At 41.3% G+C, this 22312-nt stretch overlaps 1 protein-coding gene across 2 annotated transcripts in view; it reads right to left on the reverse strand.

The window, feature by feature from the left end:
* Nucleotides 1-5150: 5150 nt before the first annotated feature.
* The window catches only part of CMYA5 (cardiomyopathy associated 5), a 101322-nt gene continuing 84160 nt past the window's right edge, over nt 5151-22312 (reverse strand). Inside the window, exons 10-13 of one of the 2 annotated variants that reach the window (XM_036999990.2) lie at nt 14990-15123; nt 13354-13453; nt 11034-11207; nt 5151-6681 (exon numbers count right to left, since the gene is read on the reverse strand). In XM_036999990.2, the coding sequence (XP_036855885.2) occupies nt 6435-6681; nt 11034-11207; nt 13354-13453; nt 14990-15123 (655 nt within the window). In that variant the 3' untranslated portion in view covers nt 5151-6434. Of the gene's footprint in view, nt 6682-11033; nt 11208-13353; nt 13454-14989; nt 15124-15527; nt 15660-22312 lie in introns of those variants that run through there. The other variant, XR_012130398.1, reaches the window with a different exon arrangement.

Here is a 22312-nt window from a genome sequence, read left to right on the forward strand (position 1 = left end):
GTCAGCCAGGGGCTGCTCCCCTCGAAGAAGGAAGTGAGTAGGGCCACAGGGTTCCTGGACAGAGCTGAGAAGGACACAAAGAACACCCTTTAGTCTCTCCCACCTACACCAGGCCCTTTCTCCGCAGGAGCTGACAGCTGGCAAAGGACAGCCCAGGGGTCCTAAATAGAACATCCTGTTTAATATTGAAAAACATAATACCCAAACATTCGAAAAGCCAATTCTCTGAGACTGCCATTAAGCCTACTCCTCACAGCTGTTACTCCTTGTTAGCCCACCAGAATGTAAGCTAAAGCCTTCAAGGCCATTATGACCTGGTCCCCAGCTTCTCTCTGACTGGGGGTTCACAGCATTCTCTCCTCCAGCCCCACTGGCCTCCTCAGCAGTCCTCTGACACACTGCGTGCTGCTGCCTCAGGACCTCTGCCCTTGATGCTCCTTCTGCATAATTACTCTTCCCCTACTCTTGTTCCTTCACTTCATTTAGCTCTTTACTCAAATACTAACTTATCAGGGACACTTTCCCATAATACCTAAAATAAAGAGCAGCCCCTATCTCCTATTGCTCTTTATTCTCTTATGCTGATTCATTTTTCTTCCTAGTTCTTATTCCCACAGACATACCATATACGTGTTTATTATCTGTCTTCCCCCACCAGAATATAAGCTTCTTGAAAGCAGGGATTTTTTTCTGACTTGATGACTGCCATTTCCCCAGGGCCTAGAATAGTGGCCAGCCTACAGTAAGTACTCAATAAACATGTACTTAATAAATGAATTGCAGTTCTCCTTCTTCATTTTCCTTTTTCCTAATTATTTTATCCTTTGCCTCCAAGGTTATAAAATCCTCAGCTAACATGTTGACTTTAGAAGGGTGTCATTCTCCTTGAAGTGCTTAGCATGCAGTCAAGTCATCTGCAGTGTCAGGGTAGCCCAACATGAAGTCTGAGAGCTCAGGGTCGGCTGAGAAAGGATTTTTAGTCATTAGCTGGTTCCATAGAAATTCACTAAAGGGAAAACATTAAGGGGATTCTAAAACCATTTTAAGGGGTAATGGCCAAATCCATCTTCGGAGGGGTGTTCTTTGGTTTAGGAAATTGCTTTAATAGGCCTTTTAGTTCTGCAAAGAGAGGCCTAGAGTCTGGGCAGGATAGAAGAGGCTGAAATAGGAGGGAAAAATTTTGCTCTCATTCTATTATAAAAGATGTCTATGTTGGTAAGAGAGGTTTTATAATTTGATGTTTTCTAGTTCTACTGACCGATCTGAAAACAAAGTTGGAACAGAAGCTAGAAACTTAGGGTGGAATAGAGAGGTTAGTCTGCTCAGCATGTAGAAGACTGGGCTGAAGAAGAGAAAATAAGGGGCTCCTAGCAATGGTGGATGCTTCACAGTTAGCTTTATTTTGTTTCATGGTCTAGACCTCTCCCCCATTAGCCACAAGTCTTCAACAAGAGCCATGTTTGCTACTACCAATGTGAGCTTTGGGTTAACGCTGCCATAAGGAATCAGTGGAGCCCTGTGCCAAGCTCTGGGGATGCCAAAGGCTAAAGGGGCCTCGGGAAGCGTGAAGAGGTGGTGAGCAAGGTGGCTGGAGGTGAGGGAGGAGAACTCAGAAGCAGGAGGTCAGAGATGTTAGCCAGAAGATTGTAGCCATCTACAGAATGTCTTGAAATTTGGGATAGGAAACAGAATTTCCTGTCATCAATATGACACCAGTATTTGGATAGAAAAGGAAATGGAACTCTGAAAGAAAGGGCAAGACTTAGGGGCCCTGAATCACAAAACTAGGACTTGAATCTCAATGGCCATCTACTTTTCAAACTTCATTTAACCATAGAAATCTTTTCATCAAATAATTATATAGAAATCAATGTGTAAAATAGGTCAAGGTTGAGCTGCTGTGATGAAAAGGAATAAGGGTTTGAGTTTATGCCCACTTGGCTCTCCCACTGGATCACCTTGGAGCCACACTGACCCTCAGGCATCTCTGTGGAATCCCAGGACTCCGGGAACACAGTATAAGACCATGGATCTAAAATCCAAAGCAAGAATATACTCTTTAATATTTCAGACAGTTGACCATTCAACCTGACTCTGAGTACTCATTACCTGCTGAGCAGCATGTCCATTAGCCAGCTGTCACTGATGGGGTGTTTATTCTTCCTTAAACTGAATTCCTCAACCCTGGGACTTCTGCCCACTGGTCCTAGGTTAAAAGTCAAAATAAGCTTAATTCCTTCCACAAAATAGTTCCTCAAATCCCTGAAGACCCATTATATCCTTCAGTAAGTTATCTTTACTCCAAGTTATTATGAATCCTCTATCTTTCTCAGTTATTCTTACAGTTCATATACTATTTGGGGATCTGAAATGTCTGATATCAGTTGGAAAAACAAGCTCAGCACAGAAGGGAAATTCACTTATGACCAAACTACAGACACAACCGCATACACTTTGAGAGTAGTAAAGGAAAATGAGAGGTGTGATCTACTCTGAAAAGAGCTCAGGACATGTGTTTCCCTCCTCATTCACCTCAGGATGTGCCCGGGATCACCCCTAACAGTCATCAGACCAGGGACTGGGGGAATGGCTCTCAGGGGCAGAGGCACTCAGCTCTAACATTATTCCTGAAACATTCCGCAGCTGCTGAGCTCAGGAATGCAGGGCAGGAAGTGCCTAGCATGGGTTCATTTCTGCTAGCCTCAATTGACCACATGTGTATCCACAAGCTACTGATTCTTGGTTAACGCCATGGAATCTATTAACCAAAAATAAGTACATTCTGTAGCCACGGATCCATCGTTTTATCAGTCTCTCAGTATTCCTTAGTAAGAGCCAGCAGGTTTAGGATTTGCACTGGTTTGTGTGGAGCCTGTTGGGAGCCGGGCGGTGAGTTGCAAAGGTTAAGGCCAGTCGCAGAGCGAGGAAGTGCCTATGCAACACACGCATGTAGGAGGGCCCTGCCCGCCACCAGCAGCAGGAACAACTTGGGCTTCCTGGTACCACATGGAGGTGTGAGCCTGCAGACAGTGTGCCCACTGTGCCGCCCAGCAGTGGGAGGGCCAAGGAGCCTGACCTCCAGACACAGGGCTCCTTCCACAGCCACCAGGCCTTCCTGCGCCAGGCTTCACTGCATGGTTTGCCTGTCGCGAAGCTCTTTCATGAGTGTAAACTGAGTCTTGTTCAGCAACTGAATACTTGAGATGATTAGCAGAAAATTAACACAGTAAGGATGCGAAGTGAGTTCCGAAACAGGCCCCTCTGACCTGGATGCTTCTGACGCTCTGGAGAGGTTTGTGTTAATGCCTAAAGCACACAGTTTTGTAAGTCAGTGTCCTGTGTGATATTTCTGATCTGTTGGATGTTCTGCAAGCACCTCCAGAGGAACAACAGGGACACGTTCTGATTTGCTCCACCAGAAAAATACTTCTGCCTTTGACAAAGAACATATCTCTCCTGAGTTGCCAGGTGTGCATGCAAACAGACAAGGACCACAGTGTCAATCCTCATTTCTTTCTCTTTTTCCTGCAAACTCCTTATTTTGGCCCTGTGCCTCTTAGAAGAAGCCTTCTGGTTCCATGTATGAAAGTCTTTTCTCCACAGACAGAATGTTATAGACTTTTCTGAATCCTAATTAAGGTCACTGGTATTGAAGAAAGAACCAAAGGTGATCCTGTGACACCATCGACAACAAAACAGAAGTTTGGGAAGGAAGTCAGTTTAGAAGGAAAGAGAAGGTGTGCATCTGACTGTATGTCTGCACAGTTATACATACCTATGTGGGAGTGAGGGAGAGTGTGTGTAGACATGTAATTTTCACACACCACATGTATGTGGAAAATACAATCTGTGATACAATTTGAAACAAAATGTAATTATTTTATTCTCTGAGCTCAGGATTTAAGCTATATTTAAATGCACACTCTGCCACCTGCCGGCTGTATGAGCAAGTTATATAACTGCTCTGAGACTGGTTTCCTCATCTGTAAGATGGCAATGATTTTTACTGTGCAAGGTTCTGATGAAGATTAAAAGAAGAAAATGGCTGTTCCATAATGTTATTAAACTAATAAACATTGCTGACAGATATCCTTTTGACCAAAATCTGCTGACTTCCTTTCCTTTCTCTGAGGGTCTGTGTTGTATTGAAGGGGAAGAACAAGGAGGAAAAATGGCCTCAGAGAAGCAGGGCCAAGGAGGAAAGAACTGCTTGTGGATGTGGGGAAAGAGTTGGCTTTCACTTTGCTCTACTTGTCTACACTGGAATAATCGCCTAGGAACCAACAAGGAAATCTCCCATCATCAGCAGGTAGAGGTAGCTGAAACGTGGATCTCCTGACCCCAGACTGACCTTCCATTGTCCACTTGCCATGGAGTCAGAGACAGGAGGGCCACTCACAGTGGCTGGTGGAGGGCTGGCCTCAGAGGATCTCTAGAGTCCCTTGACAGGGTGTTTTATAAACTACAGAAGGCTATGACATTTCATATGCTTATAATCTGATGTTTATAGTTACCCTGAGAAAGGCATAACTAAAGAATCTGAGTTGCCCAAGTCATCACCTAATAAAACCTGCATCAAGATTCAAACCCAGTTCTTTGCATTTTCATGGCTCTCTCCTTAGCACCAGAGCTGCTTGCACTCCATGGCAGACACTGCTGGTGCCCTGCCCCAGTACTCCCAGCTCCCAGCCAGCCCCCTGGGTGCAGCCGCATGAGACAGTTGTCAGCACGCTGACAGCTCTATGTCAGGCACCTTTGTTTTTCATTTCCTTTTGTCTGAGGGCTTTCTTGAGACCATGGGAATTTGCAAGGAACACAACCTGGAAATGTGGGGGTGGGAAAGTAATTCTCCCTGGGGCAACCCTAAACCAACAGGGGTTAGACAGGCGTGGTGAAATGCCAACATGTGGCATGTTCCATGTGGTTTCCGGGGGTTCCCCCAGGACAAGTGAGACCCCATTGCTCACAGTAATAACAACCCACTCATCTAGTATGTCCTCTATCGGCTCTTTCCCTTCTTGTCTCACTTTCCCCACTTCCTCACGTGTGCTTCCCCAACTACCTCTTGTGTAAACAACCAGCACTGTATCTTGAGGTCTGTTGGGGAGGAACCCAAACTGAGACAAACTCTAAAATTCATTAGTTACTGCTACTGTTGTTACTGTTTTTAATTACACTACTTTCCCACCAAAAAATAAAAAGTAATAATGACTATGGGTTGCTGATCAGTCAGAACCTGATAACACTTTTAAGGTCTGAAAAAAGAGAGACTTCTTAACAGAAGAGTAAATCATAGCTCCTATTTCACTAAGTATCCATCTTGCCAAAAGCTGCTGTAATTTTAAAGCAGAGTGGTCATAGCTTTACAGGGCATCTATTTATGTAGTTACAGATCCAGTTTGAATTTTCTAGCTATTAAACAATAGATTTTTGAATATATCCCCAGAGCAGGATATTATTTCTCAATCAAGAAACAAAAACTGAATTCATAATGTTAAAAAAATCTATAAATATGATCAAATTATTTATATTAAACATGAGGCAATCATATCAACATGCATTCTAGATTTATCAATATATTTTAGAAGGCTTTGAGACATTTCAATAATGTCTGAAAATGACCATTTCATTTGGCAAAAATAGATTCCCAGCTTTCTGCAGTTGACTGTAACTATGGGCTGAAAGTGTTTAGATTTTAAGGCATGTATGTAAAATTCTTAAATGAAAATTAGTAGTAGTGCAACCTACTCAAATGTGATAGTCATTTACTCTGCAGTTTGTCTCAGTCCACTATGCCAGATGGGTAAGACACATAAGAAGTTCATATAATGTGTTTTGTTCTATAGACTCTAACCATTTATTTAACAAAATGGAAATTTCTAATATCTAGTACTTGTCTACATTTAAAATTTCAGGGAAAAGAGACTTGTGTTCTACAGCATATACTATTACAAAACAGTTCATTATCAACTTAAAATGGCTAAAACACTTTCTCTAATGATTAGGATTCATCATCCGTTAGTGAAGTGAGGTGACATTTTTCTTGTGGAAAAGTCAGTGTTTCTTGTCAGAGGAGATGTGTTACTAGCACAACCTTCCCTTCACTCAGACCTGTCCATCAAGAATTTCTTTTACCTATGAAACAGGTGGAAATCCTTTTCTCTATTTTTGTTCTCAAGTCTTTATAAATGCTTTAATATAGGGAGCAACTAAATATACAAAGCAAATGGTGGAGGTTGTTTTTCCATCCTCTTTGCTCTCATGCTCCCCTAAAATGCTAAGGTTTTCATGGTGTGTTGTTCACGTGTTGATCACTGTGTATGTGGCTATCACTAGTGTGAATGTGTGGGAGACGTTCTGAATGACGTATAGCAAAGGAACAACAAACCCCCAGGTTTTGAATTATTGCTCTAGCAAACTCTGTAGGCCAGTGATCACTTGTGTCTTGTGGAATCTGGGGGCTTGATTCCCAGGTGCAAAGTACATTTTCCAGGTTTCTCCAGGGCAAAGGCAGGGTGAACACCCTCATTAAACCTGTGCCTAATGATGAAGAGCAACTGTCCACTTTCAGCATTAATAAACAGAAGCCTCTGGTTATTGTAGTCCAGTAGAATGCCCACTCTGGCAGGATGCTCAGTCACATGAACATCGCTCACAATGCCACTGTAGAAAAATGTGTATCTGAAATGAAACAGAATAGGAAATTAAAAACAGAATTGGATATCTTGAAGGATCATGATAAAGAAAATCACTTAGAGGAAACCAGTTTTTCAGATATTAACTTCAATTCCCAATAATGAGTTACAATAATATTGTCCCAAATACTTGAACCAAATCCTTCTTAGATGCTAAAATTCATAGCTCATCTCAACAGATGAGCACTTTTAATAATTTTGTTCCTTCTCCATTAGGAGGTGGTCCCAGAATAACCAGCATATGCCCCCCTTCTGATTTTGCTCCACATTCTAATTCTTTCCCAGCTGCCCACATGTTTTAACTACCGCATTCAAGGTGTGTCACTCTTTTGAAAAAAACTCCTCTGAGGCTGCCATGTATTCTAAAAAGTACTACAGCCTTGCCTTTCATAAAATATATTAATTTTATAGTTCAAAAAATGTATAAGTAACTTACATAAGGGCCTTTATGAAGTTTAAGAAATATTTCATTATTTTTGCCCAATGTCAACCTCTATGTATGCTTCCCCTGTACAAAACCAACTTTCTTTTCATCTTCTGAATGTTTTCTGCAGCCTTGAGGCCATAGGAGGTGGGGACTGCCTTTGAGTTCTCTCTTCAATTCAAATACATTCAATTCAACAAGCATTCATTAGGCACGTGTGAGTGTCCAGCACCTTACCAGGCCTTCTGGGAAGGCCCACAGAGTACTATCCTCACCCTCTGGGAACCCATACCCTATTGATCAGGAAGAAAAAAACTGTTGATGACTTAAATATAGGGTAAGGCTAAGGATCCATCTCAGGGCACAGATCAGTTAAGTGTTTACTAAACACATTAATGGACCTGCTTGGCTGTGAAAGGAGAAGTTCAAGGCCAGGCTGTGAAGGAGAAATTGATGAACAGAAGCAGCTAAACTGCTCTGTGCAAAAAGTAACATAAGTTTGGAGTTTTCTCCTGGCAGTTTAGAATCAGAGGGTGGGACCCTGAAAGCAGGGAAAGAAATGAGATGGAAGAGAAGAAAAGAGATGACAGAAAGGTCTGGAGAGGGGAGGTCTGAGGGGTGCAGCCCAGCAACACTGGGGCCTTACAACCTGGGTACATGACTCTGGAATGGCAGAGGAAGCCAAGGACCTGTAAGACCTGTGATGTCTGTCTTAAAGGCCCAGAGGCTTGAGTGTAGGTTTATTTAGAAAATGGGCAATTGGCAACTTCACAGCAGAACGAAGCTCATGTGATAGGGCCAAGGTTCCCAGGGACAGGAAGATAAGCAAGATACACATGATAAAGGACCTTTTCAATGCTTAGCTAATGAGAGAGATGATAGAACATTAGAAGTTCTGGAACCTGTGGAGCAGACAAGGTGGCAGGTGGCAATGATGGGGTGCACTATGTAGGCTGGGGCTCCTACACAATGTTTTGGGAACAGACAGGCTTCTACTCAGCCAAAAAGAATGGTCAGGACTGGATGGGTGGAAAAGTGGAAGGGGGAGATCAAAGAAGCACGGGCAGCAGAAGCAATGATGAGGAGGCAAAATAAGCCTATATGTCATAGCGAGTATCACCACCTGCCTGCCAGGTTTAGAGGAGACATGAGAAGGACTTTGAGGATATTACATGGATAGGTAAGTCAGGGGCTAGAATTAGGCCTGCCCTGTCCAACACAATAGGCACTAGTCACATGTGGCCACTTAAATTAAAACTAATTGAAACTAAATACCATTCAATATCCATTTCTTCAGTCCTACTAGCCACATTTCAAGTGTTCAATAGCCACAGGCGACACCATTTTTCTATTTTTGCACAATGTCTGATTGCACAGCTCAGGTCTAGAGGGCTCTGAATGCCTAATGAGCCATTTCCTACCCCTGCTTGGAAGGCCCCTGGTGCCCATAGGCCCAGCCCCAGTCGGTCCCTGATCCAGTTCCCCTCATGGAGGCCAAGGAGGGAAAGGCATTCCATGAAGCTGTGGTCCCACCAGTTCCACAGGGCCTGGAATCTGACTGGCCCTGCTTCTGGCCTCAAACCAGGCCTGTCTGCTTGGCTCTAACTCCCTATCCAGCTTTTGTCTGCCTTCCATGGGACTGCTGGTCCCTCTTCAAACAAAGATCGCCCAGCAGCCCTACTCTAGCGCCCTGTGTGACCCTGGAACGGTCTGTGCAGGCCCCCACCCCAAGGCAGACCCACCTCGTGGATCCTGCTGCAGGGCCAGACCCCTTCCAGCCTGGTGGCTGCTACCCTTAGGCCCCTTGTTCCCCAGCCTGGTCACATTCTCCCTGGCTTCCCTTTTGTACTGTGGTTCCATCTGAGTACTGACACCATGGTAGATGTTTGAAGATTTTTGAGTAAAAAAGGAAGAGACATGATGAAAATGAGCCTTTAGAAGTGCTTGTGAGCTGTGGCCCCAGGATAGCCTGGGAGGGGTGTAGGCTAGAGGAAGGGTACAGGCCTGGTGGCTGTGGGTAAACCTGGGAAAGGGGGTGTGGAGCCGCCAACCAGGGTGGTAAGGTTAGGAATGGACAGGGAGAAATCCAACTGATTCTTTCTCCTCAGAGTATTCATTTCTCTTTTCCAGTTATAACATCTTAAAGCTTGGATTCTATGCAAGTAGAATCAAGAGAATATCAGTTTGGTTTCAAATCATGAAGCCAGAAAGAGTGAAAATACATAGGCGGTCTACCATAGCAGTTCTCTTGTTGCCCGAGAGGCCAGGGCTGCTCTATTGGGAACATGAAATGGAGGCACTAAGACCTGACATCTCTGTGCTTTGGCCACGCAGGTGGGCACACACTTGCCCCCACAATCTATGGGAACTCCCCTGGGCCTGAAAGGGTCAAAGACCAAAGTTGTTGAACCTGTTAAACAGAAGATACAATTGTATTTTCTAGAAGTCTGGAAACTTGTTATCAGAGGCTAGTCTTTGGTTGGTGTTCTCAAGGCTTCAAGCATCTAAGAAAATGTTTGTGACATCAATGCCCAGTTCTAAATCTACGGATTATAAACTCTAAATTTGAGTGATTTTAAATCCTGGGCTGGGGCTGGGTTCTTGAGCACTGCACAGCATGGAACATCAGTTCATCACAATTACTCTGATTTGATGAAATGTGACTTTAAATAGCTCTTGGAGATGGAGTCCTTATGAACCATGTCAGAAAATCAAATTCTATCAAGTAGGATGCAGGGAGAAATGTGCAGCCAGAGATATGCAAAATCCCAATCTGTGGGCCTTTTTCTGGGAACTTGCAAGCACTGAAGGCTTCTTTTTAAAGCATTCCATTTGAATAATGCCTCACATTTGTATGACACTTAACACTTTCAAAACTCTTCCCTCTACCTGATTTCATGTGATGCTCACAATCCGAAAGGTAGTGGACCAGGCACCAGTCTCCTGACAAGATAGCTGAGGCCTATTGGGCCTGCTCAAAGGGTTAACCAACTTTTGGTTAGCAGCCAATAAAAGGTTAGTCAAGGATGGAACCGAGACTAAAATCAGGTTTCTGTCTCCCAGTCCAGTGCTCTTTTATTAGACCATACTGTGAATGCATTTAGATCATAACATGCTTGCCTTAGCTCTCTGAGACTAACACAGGTTAATGGTTTTTTCACATCAAACAATACTACTATTAATAATAAATAGAGTTAGCAACTTTGTTCTATAAAAGCCAGATAGCAAATATCTCAGGCTTTGGAGGCTATTTGGTTTCTGTTGCGGCTCGCTAACTCTGCCATTGCAGCACAAAAGCAGCCATAGAAAATATGTAAACAAATGAGCATGATTGTGTTCCAATAAAACTTTATCAAAACAGGCGGTGGCTCGTATTTGGCCTATGGGCTGTAGTTTGCTTACTGATCTGGACCGATGTGGGGAGGCCCACTTCTGCCTCACTCCCACCTCTGTGGAGGGGGCCCTCTTAGTATTACCCTTGTGGTCTCTCCCCACCCTGGGGTGAGTTTGGAAGAAAAACCTGGCTGTTCATAGCCCAGAAGCCCCTTCTTTTTCCCTATCTCTTGGTTAGGAGTTTCCCAAGGAAACATCCATCCTCCTCTGTTTCTCCAGGGGCCAACTTTGCCCTGTGTGATGAGGAAGCTGACCTGGCCAAGGCTCTGGGTGGGTACAAGTCTGTCTATTAAGAGGATTTGATATAAGAAACCTCATCCTTAGGTGTGAACCGCATTCTCTAAAACTGGCTTCCTCAGTAATTGAGTAATGGTTTAGCCTTCATATCCTTGACTCTTGTTTTCTCTCTGTGTTGACTCAGAAGTTGGGCAGTAAAGTAAGATGCTCTTTATCAGGCCCTTCAGAGACCTCTGCCTGGATATCAGCTCATGACACTGCCTGAGATGGGAGGGGCAGCTTACCTCTGCGGCCCGGAGCAGTGCATGTACCATGAAGCCTCCTCTTGTCCCACGGCCCCCGCCTGCATGGCAGAGCTGGAGCAGATGCCAAGGCGATAAGCCGGGCAGTCCGTGACCGTGGTCTCCCAGTAATGCTGCCCACAGGCAGGCAGCTCCTCACCCAGCACTGATGGGATGCTGCAGGCAAAGGTGATCAGGTTAAGTGTGGCACAGGAAGTGCCAGCCTTAATCTCATAAAGATCATTCACAAACTTACATACAGTTTAGGCAGGATTCCATCCTTGGAAACTGCTGGACTTTGACTAAAGACATCCATTGTTTCTTGTGCTCCCAACCTTGATGTGATCACCAGAGAATTCCCTAAACCCTCATGCATTCGACATATTTCCACTGCCACATGTAACATGCATCTCATGAAGGTGTGAACCAGGAAATAACAAGAATAATGGCAGGACAAAATGAAATGACACAATCTCTGCTTTCAAGGAGAGTGAGGCAGTACCAGGGAGGCTGGGAGGGGGGTGGGGGTTCCAAGAGAACATGACTTACAAAGGTTTTTTCCAAAACTTGCAAAAAAAAAACAACAACTTTTTTTTTTTAATTTTTAAAAAAATTTTAGATTTTGTTAAAATCTTCTTTAACAATGAGTTCCAGTTTGCTGACCTTCCTGGGCACAGAGACCAAGTAGGTGTAGCTCTTGAACAGCAAGATGGTTGGTGAGGCCAGTGCACAGCTGAATGTGGAACTAACCAGGCGTGATGAGTGTGCTTTGCAGAAGCTGTGGTCAACAGTCTCTGGGACTCTGGCCTCTCTGGACTGTAGGAGGTATACCCAGGAGGTTGTTGAAAGGCTCATTTTTGTCTCACCTTAGCTATTTTTATAACAGACATGGTTAAATGAACTCAAGCACTTTCAGTTGCTGATGGGTGACCTTGTTTCCAGGAATTGCTCAGTTTTGCTTTGAAATGGCTGAGATAGCAAGGAAGCATTTTTAATTTAAGCAGTGTTAATATTCAGTCAGCACCTTCTCCCTCTCCCCATTAACAGATGAGAAAATGATTAATGTAAGGGAATGTATTTCACTTTCTCATGTCTTTACCCAACAACCTCATTTCAGAGAGGTGGCTGCTGACAGGCCCTTGGTCTCTGGAGCAAAGAGTGACTGCCTGATATTTATGAGCTAATTTTCAGGTTAATAATAAATAGATAGAGTTCTATGAAATACATCACAGCTATCATCAGTTATTATCTATGAACTTAGCAACTGCCAGTCTATTTCTTTCCTTTTTGATTTTTAGAGGAATCAAAAGAAGACAGAAAAGCCCAACCTATTTCTTAAATCTTTCTTTTTCTGAATTAACTTATTTGTATATTTTTAGTACTTGTAATGTGCCAGGCCCCATGCTAGATTTGAGGGTTCAGAGATGCAGAAGATAGGGCTGCTGCTTGAGGATTATTCAAGATTGAGTGGCTGACAAATAACTCCACATGGGCTCAAACCTTTTCACAGACAAGACCAAAGGGTGCCAGGGCCCAGAGCAGGCTTAGCCATTTCCCAGGGCAGGTAATAACACCTGAGCTGGGCCCTACACAGGTGAATAGCAACCCAAAAGGAAAACAGTGCCAGTCACTGCTGGCTGCCTCCGTGCTGCACTGCAAGAGCGTGCTGGCAGCCCACAGCACAGTGCATCACTGCCAACGACAGCCTGGGCTTCATGGGTCACAGCTTTCAAAAGCCCTGCACGTACTCTCTGCCATTTGACCATTCTGACCCTCAGAATAACCATGACAGAGTGCAGGCAAATTGCAGAGCAGTCTGCCCGTCGTGTCCTCAGCCTATGGTTCATTTTTACTTTGATACTTGTTTTTGTGGGAGTTACTAAGGGGGTGGAAGGGGGACAAGACAGTGTGAGAAGTCTGAAAGTCCAGCATATGGCCAGAACCAGAAACTCAACAAAATGTCATTCTCCTCTATTCCTTTTCAAGTGGATGGATAAAAAAACTGGTCTGCTATTGAGAGTAACAAGAATAAACCTGGACTCTTTTCTCATTAAACTAGAGATAGTTCCTTAAAACAGCCTGTTTTAAACAAAACTATCTGTGCTTGTACGTGCAATAAAAATAATGACACTCGCTCCCCATGGTGACTGCATCGCTGCCCCCACCCCCCGCCATGATGAACCACAGCAGCACCGTATGGGTGCATACGCATACATGTCTGAAGCCATACATCCAGGCGTGTGCATTAAGCCTCGTATATGCTTAGGTGAGGCCACAGCCTCAGAAGACTCTCTTGCTGAGGTATCTTGTGCCTTCTACTTACTCTGTCAGCCGTCTCTTCTCAGAGAAGCTAATCACTGTTCCATCTGAGGAAATCTGCAGAGCAGGATGAGCCGTTTCTCTCAACAAGAGAAATCTGGTTCCTGTTACAGTTAAGAAAACAGGATTGTAACATTATCCTGATGTCAAGCACTGTCCCTAGGCCAAGCCCCACATTTCAGACCTTAGTCTCCCTTTTGCCTGACTTCGAACTCCCCTGCTCAGTGTTTTTAGATCTGCAGGTGGACACTGTCATCCATGGTGGCATTCACTCCAAGGCCCTAGTGAATGCCACTGGCTGGTAACCTCTACCAGTGCTGCAGGAACGGTTCCTGGACTAGAGCTCACTCTGCTAAGCATTACCTACATCACCTGGAAACCAGTTAGCAATTAGAATCTCAGGCCCCACGTGAGACCTACTGAATAGAACCTGTATTTTCACAGGCTTTTCAGGAGATTCACATGCATGTTAAAGTTTGAGTATGCACTGGTGTGACCTAAAGGTGTGGTTCTCACAATGGAAAGCCTAGGTGCCATATTGGGCCTGTAGGAAGCAGTATGGGGAGGCAGCCCTCATATCTTCTCTTAATAAATGTCATGCTGGCCCTAACCACATCACAAACAAGGCACATGCACAAGTTTTTGCTTGTTAAGCAAATCCTTTAATGTGTCACCCTCAGTCTTCTGCCATCTTTAGGTCTAGGATAAGATAGTTAAATGATCACCTTTCAAATCCTCACTTCTTTTTATAGTAGTTAAGGATAGCCAAACATTTTCTATTGGCATTTTTGTTGGATATTTTCCCCAAAATGTCATTGAACAGTTTTTATCATTTTTTGAGTTATTCATTCATTCATTCAACAAACATTAATTGGTACAAGCTATGTAATAGGTACCAAAAGTAAACAGAAGAATAAGACTGGGAACTTGTTCATAGAGTTCACAGTGTAATAACACCCTACACATCCCCCAACACACCCACACTCAGTACATACCCACAAATTATAGTTCATTTCAAGCCAAATAAGAATCATCTCTAGGATTAAAAATACACATCAGAGCCCATCTCCAGATTAATTAGATCAGGATCTCCAGGAAAGGGGCCCAGACATTAGTATTTTTTAAGCACTCTGACTGGTTGCTAATGGGTAGCAAAGGCTGTGAATCTCTTACACCAGAAAAATAAAAAAGGCATCTTGATCTTTGATTAATCTTGGGTCTTCATACCAAAACCTAGCACTGCCAGTAGGCTGGGGCCTTTAAGAAGTTGCTCTCTAGGGTGTTGTCTTTCCTGATGGTTCCAGCCCAAGGCAAGTTCACTATGAATTAGTGATACTGAGATATGACAACAGAATGTTCTTGGAGTAAAAGGTTTACACCCAGCTTTATTCTCCCGATGGTAGATTGAGCACTGGAATCACATCTGCAGCCAGCAGTCTGAGGGTCTGTAATCCACCTCCGTGTCTGCTCCTGCCGAGAGCACTGTGCAGAGCTCTTTATATCGTGATTTGGTCAACAGTAGTTCATTGCCAAGGGGTTTGGGAGCATTACCCTAGCAGTAGGCCAAGTAATTTAGGCACTTCTGTTTTCCCCACAGGTGTCTTCTCTGGGTAGTGGAAAGGAAGGAACAGGAAGGTTACCTTTGGTGGAAATGAGGGCAGCTTCACTCTGCTCACTTGCCCCAAATGCATTGATGGCTCTCACATAGAAAAAATAATTATCATTGGGTTGGAGGTTAACTTTCAGCTGGAGTCTTTTAATTCCAGAGAAAGATCTAAATACAAAAGGAAACAATAATTTAAAATAAAATGCCACATGCTAAACAACTCATCATATTTCAATCCTGCAGTGAAAGGACATCTTTTATTAACAATAATAACTTATTTTTCCCTTCTCATGACCATGGAGTCAGCAAACCAGATTTTATAAAATGGTCATTGTCCACCAAGATTACTTTATCAAATGATTTCTACCTTTGTCCATTTTTTCCAATATATACCTTCCAGAATGCTCTTTGGAATAGAACCAGATTTTTTTTTTTTTAATTTAGAAAGCAGACTGATTTTGTGGTGAATGAGTCTCTACGAATATATTTTCTCTCATCAATTTTTGGCTGAGTGGACACTTTTGGATTAAGATGATGCTAAGCCAATCTATAATATAAAGGATCCTAATTACCTCATTAACACATTGGAATGGTGGAAACCTAAGGTGACAGATGATTTTGCACATGGCCATCATACCCAAACCACCGAAGTTGGAAACTGAAGATCTCCAAAGAAGACAATACCTTTTAAGGCAAGCTTTATTCTGGCAAGAAAAGATAATTTTAATTGCCAAATAAAATTCTCAAGGACTTGCTATTCCTAAATCTCCCATTTACACTAAAAGTGTTAGCAGTATCTAACTGGCAGTGGGCTGAGCAAGTGCACTATAACAGCCCAATCATTTAAACACATATGGACTTGTGGATTTGAAGATGGAGCTCTCTGAACTTGCCCAAGAGCTGGAGTAGTTTTGTGCCTCTTTTCCATCTCTTTAACCTGCTTGACCCCGTGGCCTAGGGCATTTAAACAAACAAAGTCCATGAGTGCTCTTCCTTTCAGCTTCCTTTTGGGAGGCTTTGGGGAGAGTTACAAGGTAGGCTCCTTTCTAACGGAAGAATTCCTGACCTGCGTGCTAGCACCAGGGTCCTGTTCTGGGACATGTACAGCAGACGATGGTCATAAAAACAACCGTACAGTAGCCTTCATGTTCGTTCTCAGAAGGCTAGGGCTTTTCATCTGTTTGTCTGCTTTGTGTTTGTTTTGTTATTGATAAATGTACCACAGAAGTGTTAGAATGGAAAAGACCACGGTTCATCCACAGAGATTTTTTTCATATTATTTCTACTTTTGTTGACTCCACTTCTCAATACCCATCTTAGAGAATACCATGGAGAACCAGAAAAAGGAAAAAGCATCACTGACTCAGATATAAAGTAATTTAGAAGCTTTTAAAAGCAGAAAATCTGTACAGCAGTGCTCTCCCCTCCCCATGTCTGAAAGTACAAAACCTCCCAGTGTGTTGCCCCAGTAGGGGCAGTGGAGGGGGCAGACTGGGTCTATCTGTGTATCTGTTATTTCGTGCTTGTGTCTCAAAAAGGTCAGTGCAACCTCCTAAAATGTTATTGGTTGTTATTTTGGAACCTACCATGTAACTTGACTCTCAGAGAGCGCTTGCTATCTTTAGATGCACTGAGCATGAAATCGAGTCATATGTTCACTGACACATAATTATACTTTGGTTAATTAATGAAAAACCATGTCCTGTGAATGAGAATGTAATCCCAACTAATACCTAGAAAATTATTCTGGGGTAGATGTATTGTTTATCTTATTTGAACTGATAACTGAAGAGATGTTTTAAATGTAAATTATAGTAAGTAATGAAATTATTGTCTCAATAAGTACACTTGGGCCTGAATTGAATTTCAGGCTTTATTGACACATTCAATAAATATCTATCGATCACTCTCACATGCCCAGGCCCTGCCTCTGCCTGCTACCCTGAAGCCTCAGGCCGGGAATAGCAAGGATAGATGAGCAAGTTTCTGTTTCAGTCATACCAGCTTCATTATGTAAGAACAAGGTTGTTAGATACCAAGGATATGGTTTTGGGGATGCTTATTTCTAAGTTTTATGAAGTCGGTCAAGGAGGAAATTTCATATATAGTTAACTGCATGTTGTATCTTATCACTGATTTAGAGAATAAAATTTCACATGGTACTGAAATCAAAATATGGGATCAGAGCCTGCTTGCAGTGCATAAACAGGTCATGTAGACTTGACAAATATGTATAACACCTTCGTTGAATCTGTGAAATAAAATCACCAGGCATAAAAATGGAACTAATATGAAATGTGGTGATGTTTTACTGCTTACAAGTTGCAATGTTATGCTTAAGTACCAAGAACAAGCAAAAAAGCTCAGATACAAATGGTTCCTTTCCATGTCTATTTACTCTGTCTGACCTAACTTAAATGCCACAAAACTCTTCTGCTGTTTAGCCAAACGAAAACCTCAAAAATTTTGGAATTTGAAATCTGAAGAGTGGCAGCCTTTAATAGATTATGACTTTTTAAATTTCAAAAACAAAAACATCGTAATTACAAAGGAATCCGCATGACTTATAATGAGCTTTGCATAGTTGGCAGTAGAATTCAAATTCACATATCCAGACTGAATGAATGATTTGACAGCAAATGGAACCACCGCAAGCTGGTGCTTAGAAGAAGGGATTTTAGTCTTATCAATACTGTGACCAATCTATGTTAGAAGTAAAATTCAAAAGGCAAGAAACATGACTCAAACGGTCCCATTTTGTGTCTGAAGTGTGGGATTCTCCCTTCAAGTGCAATAGTGTAGTGGGAAGGATTGCTTTATGTGTGTAGTTTTCAGGAATGTGAGGACAAGGAAGATCTAGAAGTCCTGATGCATCAGCAAATTAATTGATTGCTGGTGGAGCAGAGGCACACTGTAATGTATAATCACAGAGCTCTGTGCCCAGCAGGTCTTCAAAGGACTCTCAACGTACTCGCCTCTTGGCAGGATGAAGCACATTTGTTAAACTCCGATGTTGTAAAGCAGCAATCAATTATTTAAAGGAGACCCACTGTCTCCTCAGGAGCCTGAAAGGTTGCCAGTTGAATGACACTGGTCTCCTCTTTTATTTCAGATGGCAAGCCACCAGGAGGCTCATATCTGCTCAATATGATGAAGGCCTTTCTGGCTTGAGCCCTTACCTTGTTTAGTTTTTGGAAGGGATGATTGAAAAGTATGACACAACTAAGTAAAGACAATAGAACGAGAATCATTTTATATGGGAACTGAAAGGAATCTTTATGAAGCAGAAAACCATCAGGGACGTAATGCTTAATGGGAACATACTATAAGCATTCTCATTAAGTCAGAGAGACAGACATGAGGGGAAAAAATGTGAGATACGAGGAAAAACTATTACCAGTTGCAGATGATATGACTGTTTATCTAGAAAACTCAAGGAAGTCAGCTGAGAAATTCTTACATAATAAGAGAAATCAGTAAGACAGGTGTGAAACTACTATAGGAAATCAAAAGACTTCATATGCAGAAAACAACTACATAGAAGATAAAATCTTACTTAAAATAGTGGCAAACATAATGAAATACACAAGATTTATACAAATAACATTTTAAAAGGTAGTACTGAGGGAAAACACACAAAAGACTTGAATAAAGGGAAAGGCATAATGGTTCTTAGACAGAAAAATGCAAAATCACAAAAATTTCAATTTTTCCTAAGTTAATCTATCAGTTTAACATGATCTCTAAAATTACCAAAGCAAACACAAACACATCCACACACACACAGTAGTCATGCAGGGGCAACCTAACTTACCAGGAGTTCTAAATTGTAAAGCTGTAAGTGAAAACTGCAAGGTACTGGGGCATAAACAGATGGATCGATGGAACAGATTATAAAGGTCAGGAATACAGCCAAACACACAGTCTCTTGAGTATATAATAATGGAAGCATTTCAAAACAGAAGGGAAAATGATGAGTTTTCTTGTTGGAATAGCTGGATAGCCATACTGAAAAAAATTAAGTTGGATAACCTATTTTACACTTTCTACTGAAATAAATTCCAGATGATAAAGATCTAGTTTTAAAAAATGAAATAATTGGATATTACAAAAAACACTGACACACACACACACACACACACACACACACACATATTCACAGTTATATAGATATATAGAGAGAGTGAGAAAGGGAGAGAAAGGAGGGATTTAAAAATAATACACAAAAACTAAAAGCTATTTTAAACGATATTGATAAATTGAACTAACTTAACATTAAAAAACATGCATCACATTATGCAAAATCACTAGTCATCAGAGAAATGCAAATCAAAATCACAATGAGATATCACCTCACTCCTGTTGGAATGGCTAGTATCAAAAAGACAAATAACATGTGAGGATATGGAGAAAAGGGGACACTTGTACACTATTAGTGCACAAAATGGTGCAGCCACTACAGAAAACAGTATGGAAGGTCCTCCAAAAATTAGAAAAAGACTACCATATGATTCAGCAATTTCATTTCTGAGTATTTATCCAAAGAAAATGAAAACACTAATTCAAAAAGATTATAAACCCCTATGTTCACTGCAGCATTATTTACTATAGCCAAGATATGGAAATAGCCTAAATGCCCATTGAAGAATGGATAAAGAAGTAGTGGTTTGTCTATACAATGGAATGTTACTCAGCCAGAAAAAAAGAATGAAATTTTACCATTTGTAACATGAGGGACCTAGAGGGTATTATGGCAAGTGAAATGTCAGACAGAGAAAGAAAAGTACTGCATGATTTCACTTATATGTAGAATCTAAAAAAACAAATAAATAAAAATGAAGAAACAAAAAGAAACCAAAACAAAACAGAAACAGATTCATGGAACAATCTGGTGGTTGCCAGAGGGGAGAAGAGCAGAGGGATGGGTGAAATAGGGGACAGGGAATAAAGGGTGCAGATCTTCAGTTATAAAATAAATAAGACATGGGGATACAATGAACAGCATAGAGAATATAGCTAATAATATATAACAACTTTGTATGGTGACAAATGGTAGCTAGATTTATTGTGGCGATTGCTTCATAATGTATATAAATGTTAAATCACTATGTTGTACACCTGAAATTAATATAATATTGTATGTCAACTACATATTGATTTAAAAATGCATGGAAAAAACATCAAATACTAGGGCTAATATTCTCTAAAAAACAAATAGCCTTTATAAATAAATAAGAAAAAAAAAACCCACTACACTTCAACAGGAAAAAAATGGGTAAAGGACATGAATAGTTCATAAAAAAGAAAAAATATGACTCTGAAACATATGAAAATATGTTCAACCTAGTAATAGAAATCCATGATTAAATTATAATAAGATTCCACTTTCTACCTAACAAATTGTCAAAGATAAAAAGTTTTATCACACCCTGTGTAGGCAAGGGTATGAAAAACCAAGCACTCTCCAATGTTGCTAAGCTGGATGGAAACTACAGCCTCTATGGAGACAGTTTGGTAATATCCATCAAAATTCAAAATGCACATACCTTTTAACCAGTCACTCTACTTCTAGGAATTTATCCTACAGATATATAACTGGACATGTGTGAAATGATATATGACAAGGGATTTTCTGCAGTATTATTTGTGATAGCAAGAGAATGGAAATAAGTGCCTTTCAATTGGTCAAATTAAATTATAGTCTTGAAACAGAATACTATGGAACTGTTTTAAAATTGAGGCAATTTCATACATACTGACATGGGATATTCACCAAGAAATATTTTAAACAAGAAAACCAAGGTGGTAGAAACATATATAGCATTCTACATTTTGTTGAAAAAAATACAGATGCTTGTATATGCACAGACTATCTGAGAGGCTAAATATGAATCAGGAAACAATAATCATCTCTGAAGAGAACTGAGTAGCTAAAGTACAGGTAGAAAGGAGACTTGATTCTTACTGCTGCTTTTGTATCTTTTGAAATTGCCATACTTACATAATATCTATCCAAAATTAATGAAGTAATTTACTTTGAGAGCTATATTACAAGCTCAGGAATTCAGGAACTGCTTGAATGTTTTTTCAGTATGAACATTTGTGTGAACTTTGTAAGGTAGCTTCTCTAGGGCTGGTAATCATGAGCAGCGATTGTCCTTTGCACTGCCTTGTTTAATACCTGGGTCAAGGCACATTTTCTCCCTGGAGGAAGAAGGTGGCATGTGTAGAAATGAAATGGAGGACTCCAGTGCCATGACTCCTAGGAGCAGCCTACAAATGGTGCTCTCATTGCAGTGCACAGCAGATGGCTATGTATAAATTGCTTTTTAACAACACAGTGGGCTCTTACTGGCATTCCTGTTGGACCCCCATTTAATGTGATTTGTGAACAGAGCACACTGCTAGGCCCTATGGGGACCAGCTAGTAAAGTAGTATTTCCCAAACCTTCTGATTCGGGATCTCTTACTAGGGGCCTGCAAATCTAAACTTTAACAAGCATCCCTATAGATTTTTCTGATTAGTTAGGTTAGGGAAATGTAATTATAAGATAATGTGAGGTAAGAAGGGGTGAGAGGGAGAAACAGGAAAAAGAAGAAAAATCCAGGAGAACATAAGCAACATTAGATAGAAGAACAACTAACTAAATAGCTCAAGCTGTTGGAAGACATTTATAAAACTTTAACTAGCTATAAATATGGAACTTTCTGTTTAAGATAAAAATTTTTGGTTAAATCAGGGTTAAGAAGAAAATTCTTTACATATTGACTTTCTTTTTCAAAGAACTTGATAAAAATGTTTGAACAGGATGAGTTTTCTTTTGATAAATGAGGATATCACAAGAATCAGTGTTAACTAGACACTGTTAGTTCATAATAGTGTGGAAACATAACATGAAAGCTGAATGCTGCTAGCCATGGGACACAGGCTTTCCTGTAATTACAATCTCTCACAAAATCAAAGAAAGCCACAGGATTCCAGCAGAAGGGTCTTGGATTTTTGTTTTCTCTGTGGTTACCCTCCAAAGCCTGAATGACACCACTTCTCTTTCAGGCAGAGAATCCCAAGAACTGAGTTAACATTCATCCCTCTGGATTCTCTGAGCGCTGCAAGGCCACATATGTGGACAATTACTTGAGGACCCCACAGAACTGCTTGCACAGAACAGTGATTCAACATTATACCTTCAGATCCAGTTTTAAAAATGGTTATACGGGGAATGTTTTTGCAACTCCTGCAAAACTGTTTTTAAAGACAATCACTATTATCTTGTTCAATAGCCCTTATATAAAGATCTACATGAAAAATTCATCTTAGAGCTGAATGTCAAGAAATATAATTGTCTCTCTTAGTGAA

This window comes from Manis javanica, chromosome 1 (genome assembly GCF_040802235.1).
Source record: "Manis javanica isolate MJ-LG chromosome 1, MJ_LKY, whole genome shotgun sequence".
Taxonomy (NCBI): Eukaryota; Metazoa; Chordata; class Mammalia; order Pholidota; family Manidae; genus Manis; species Manis javanica.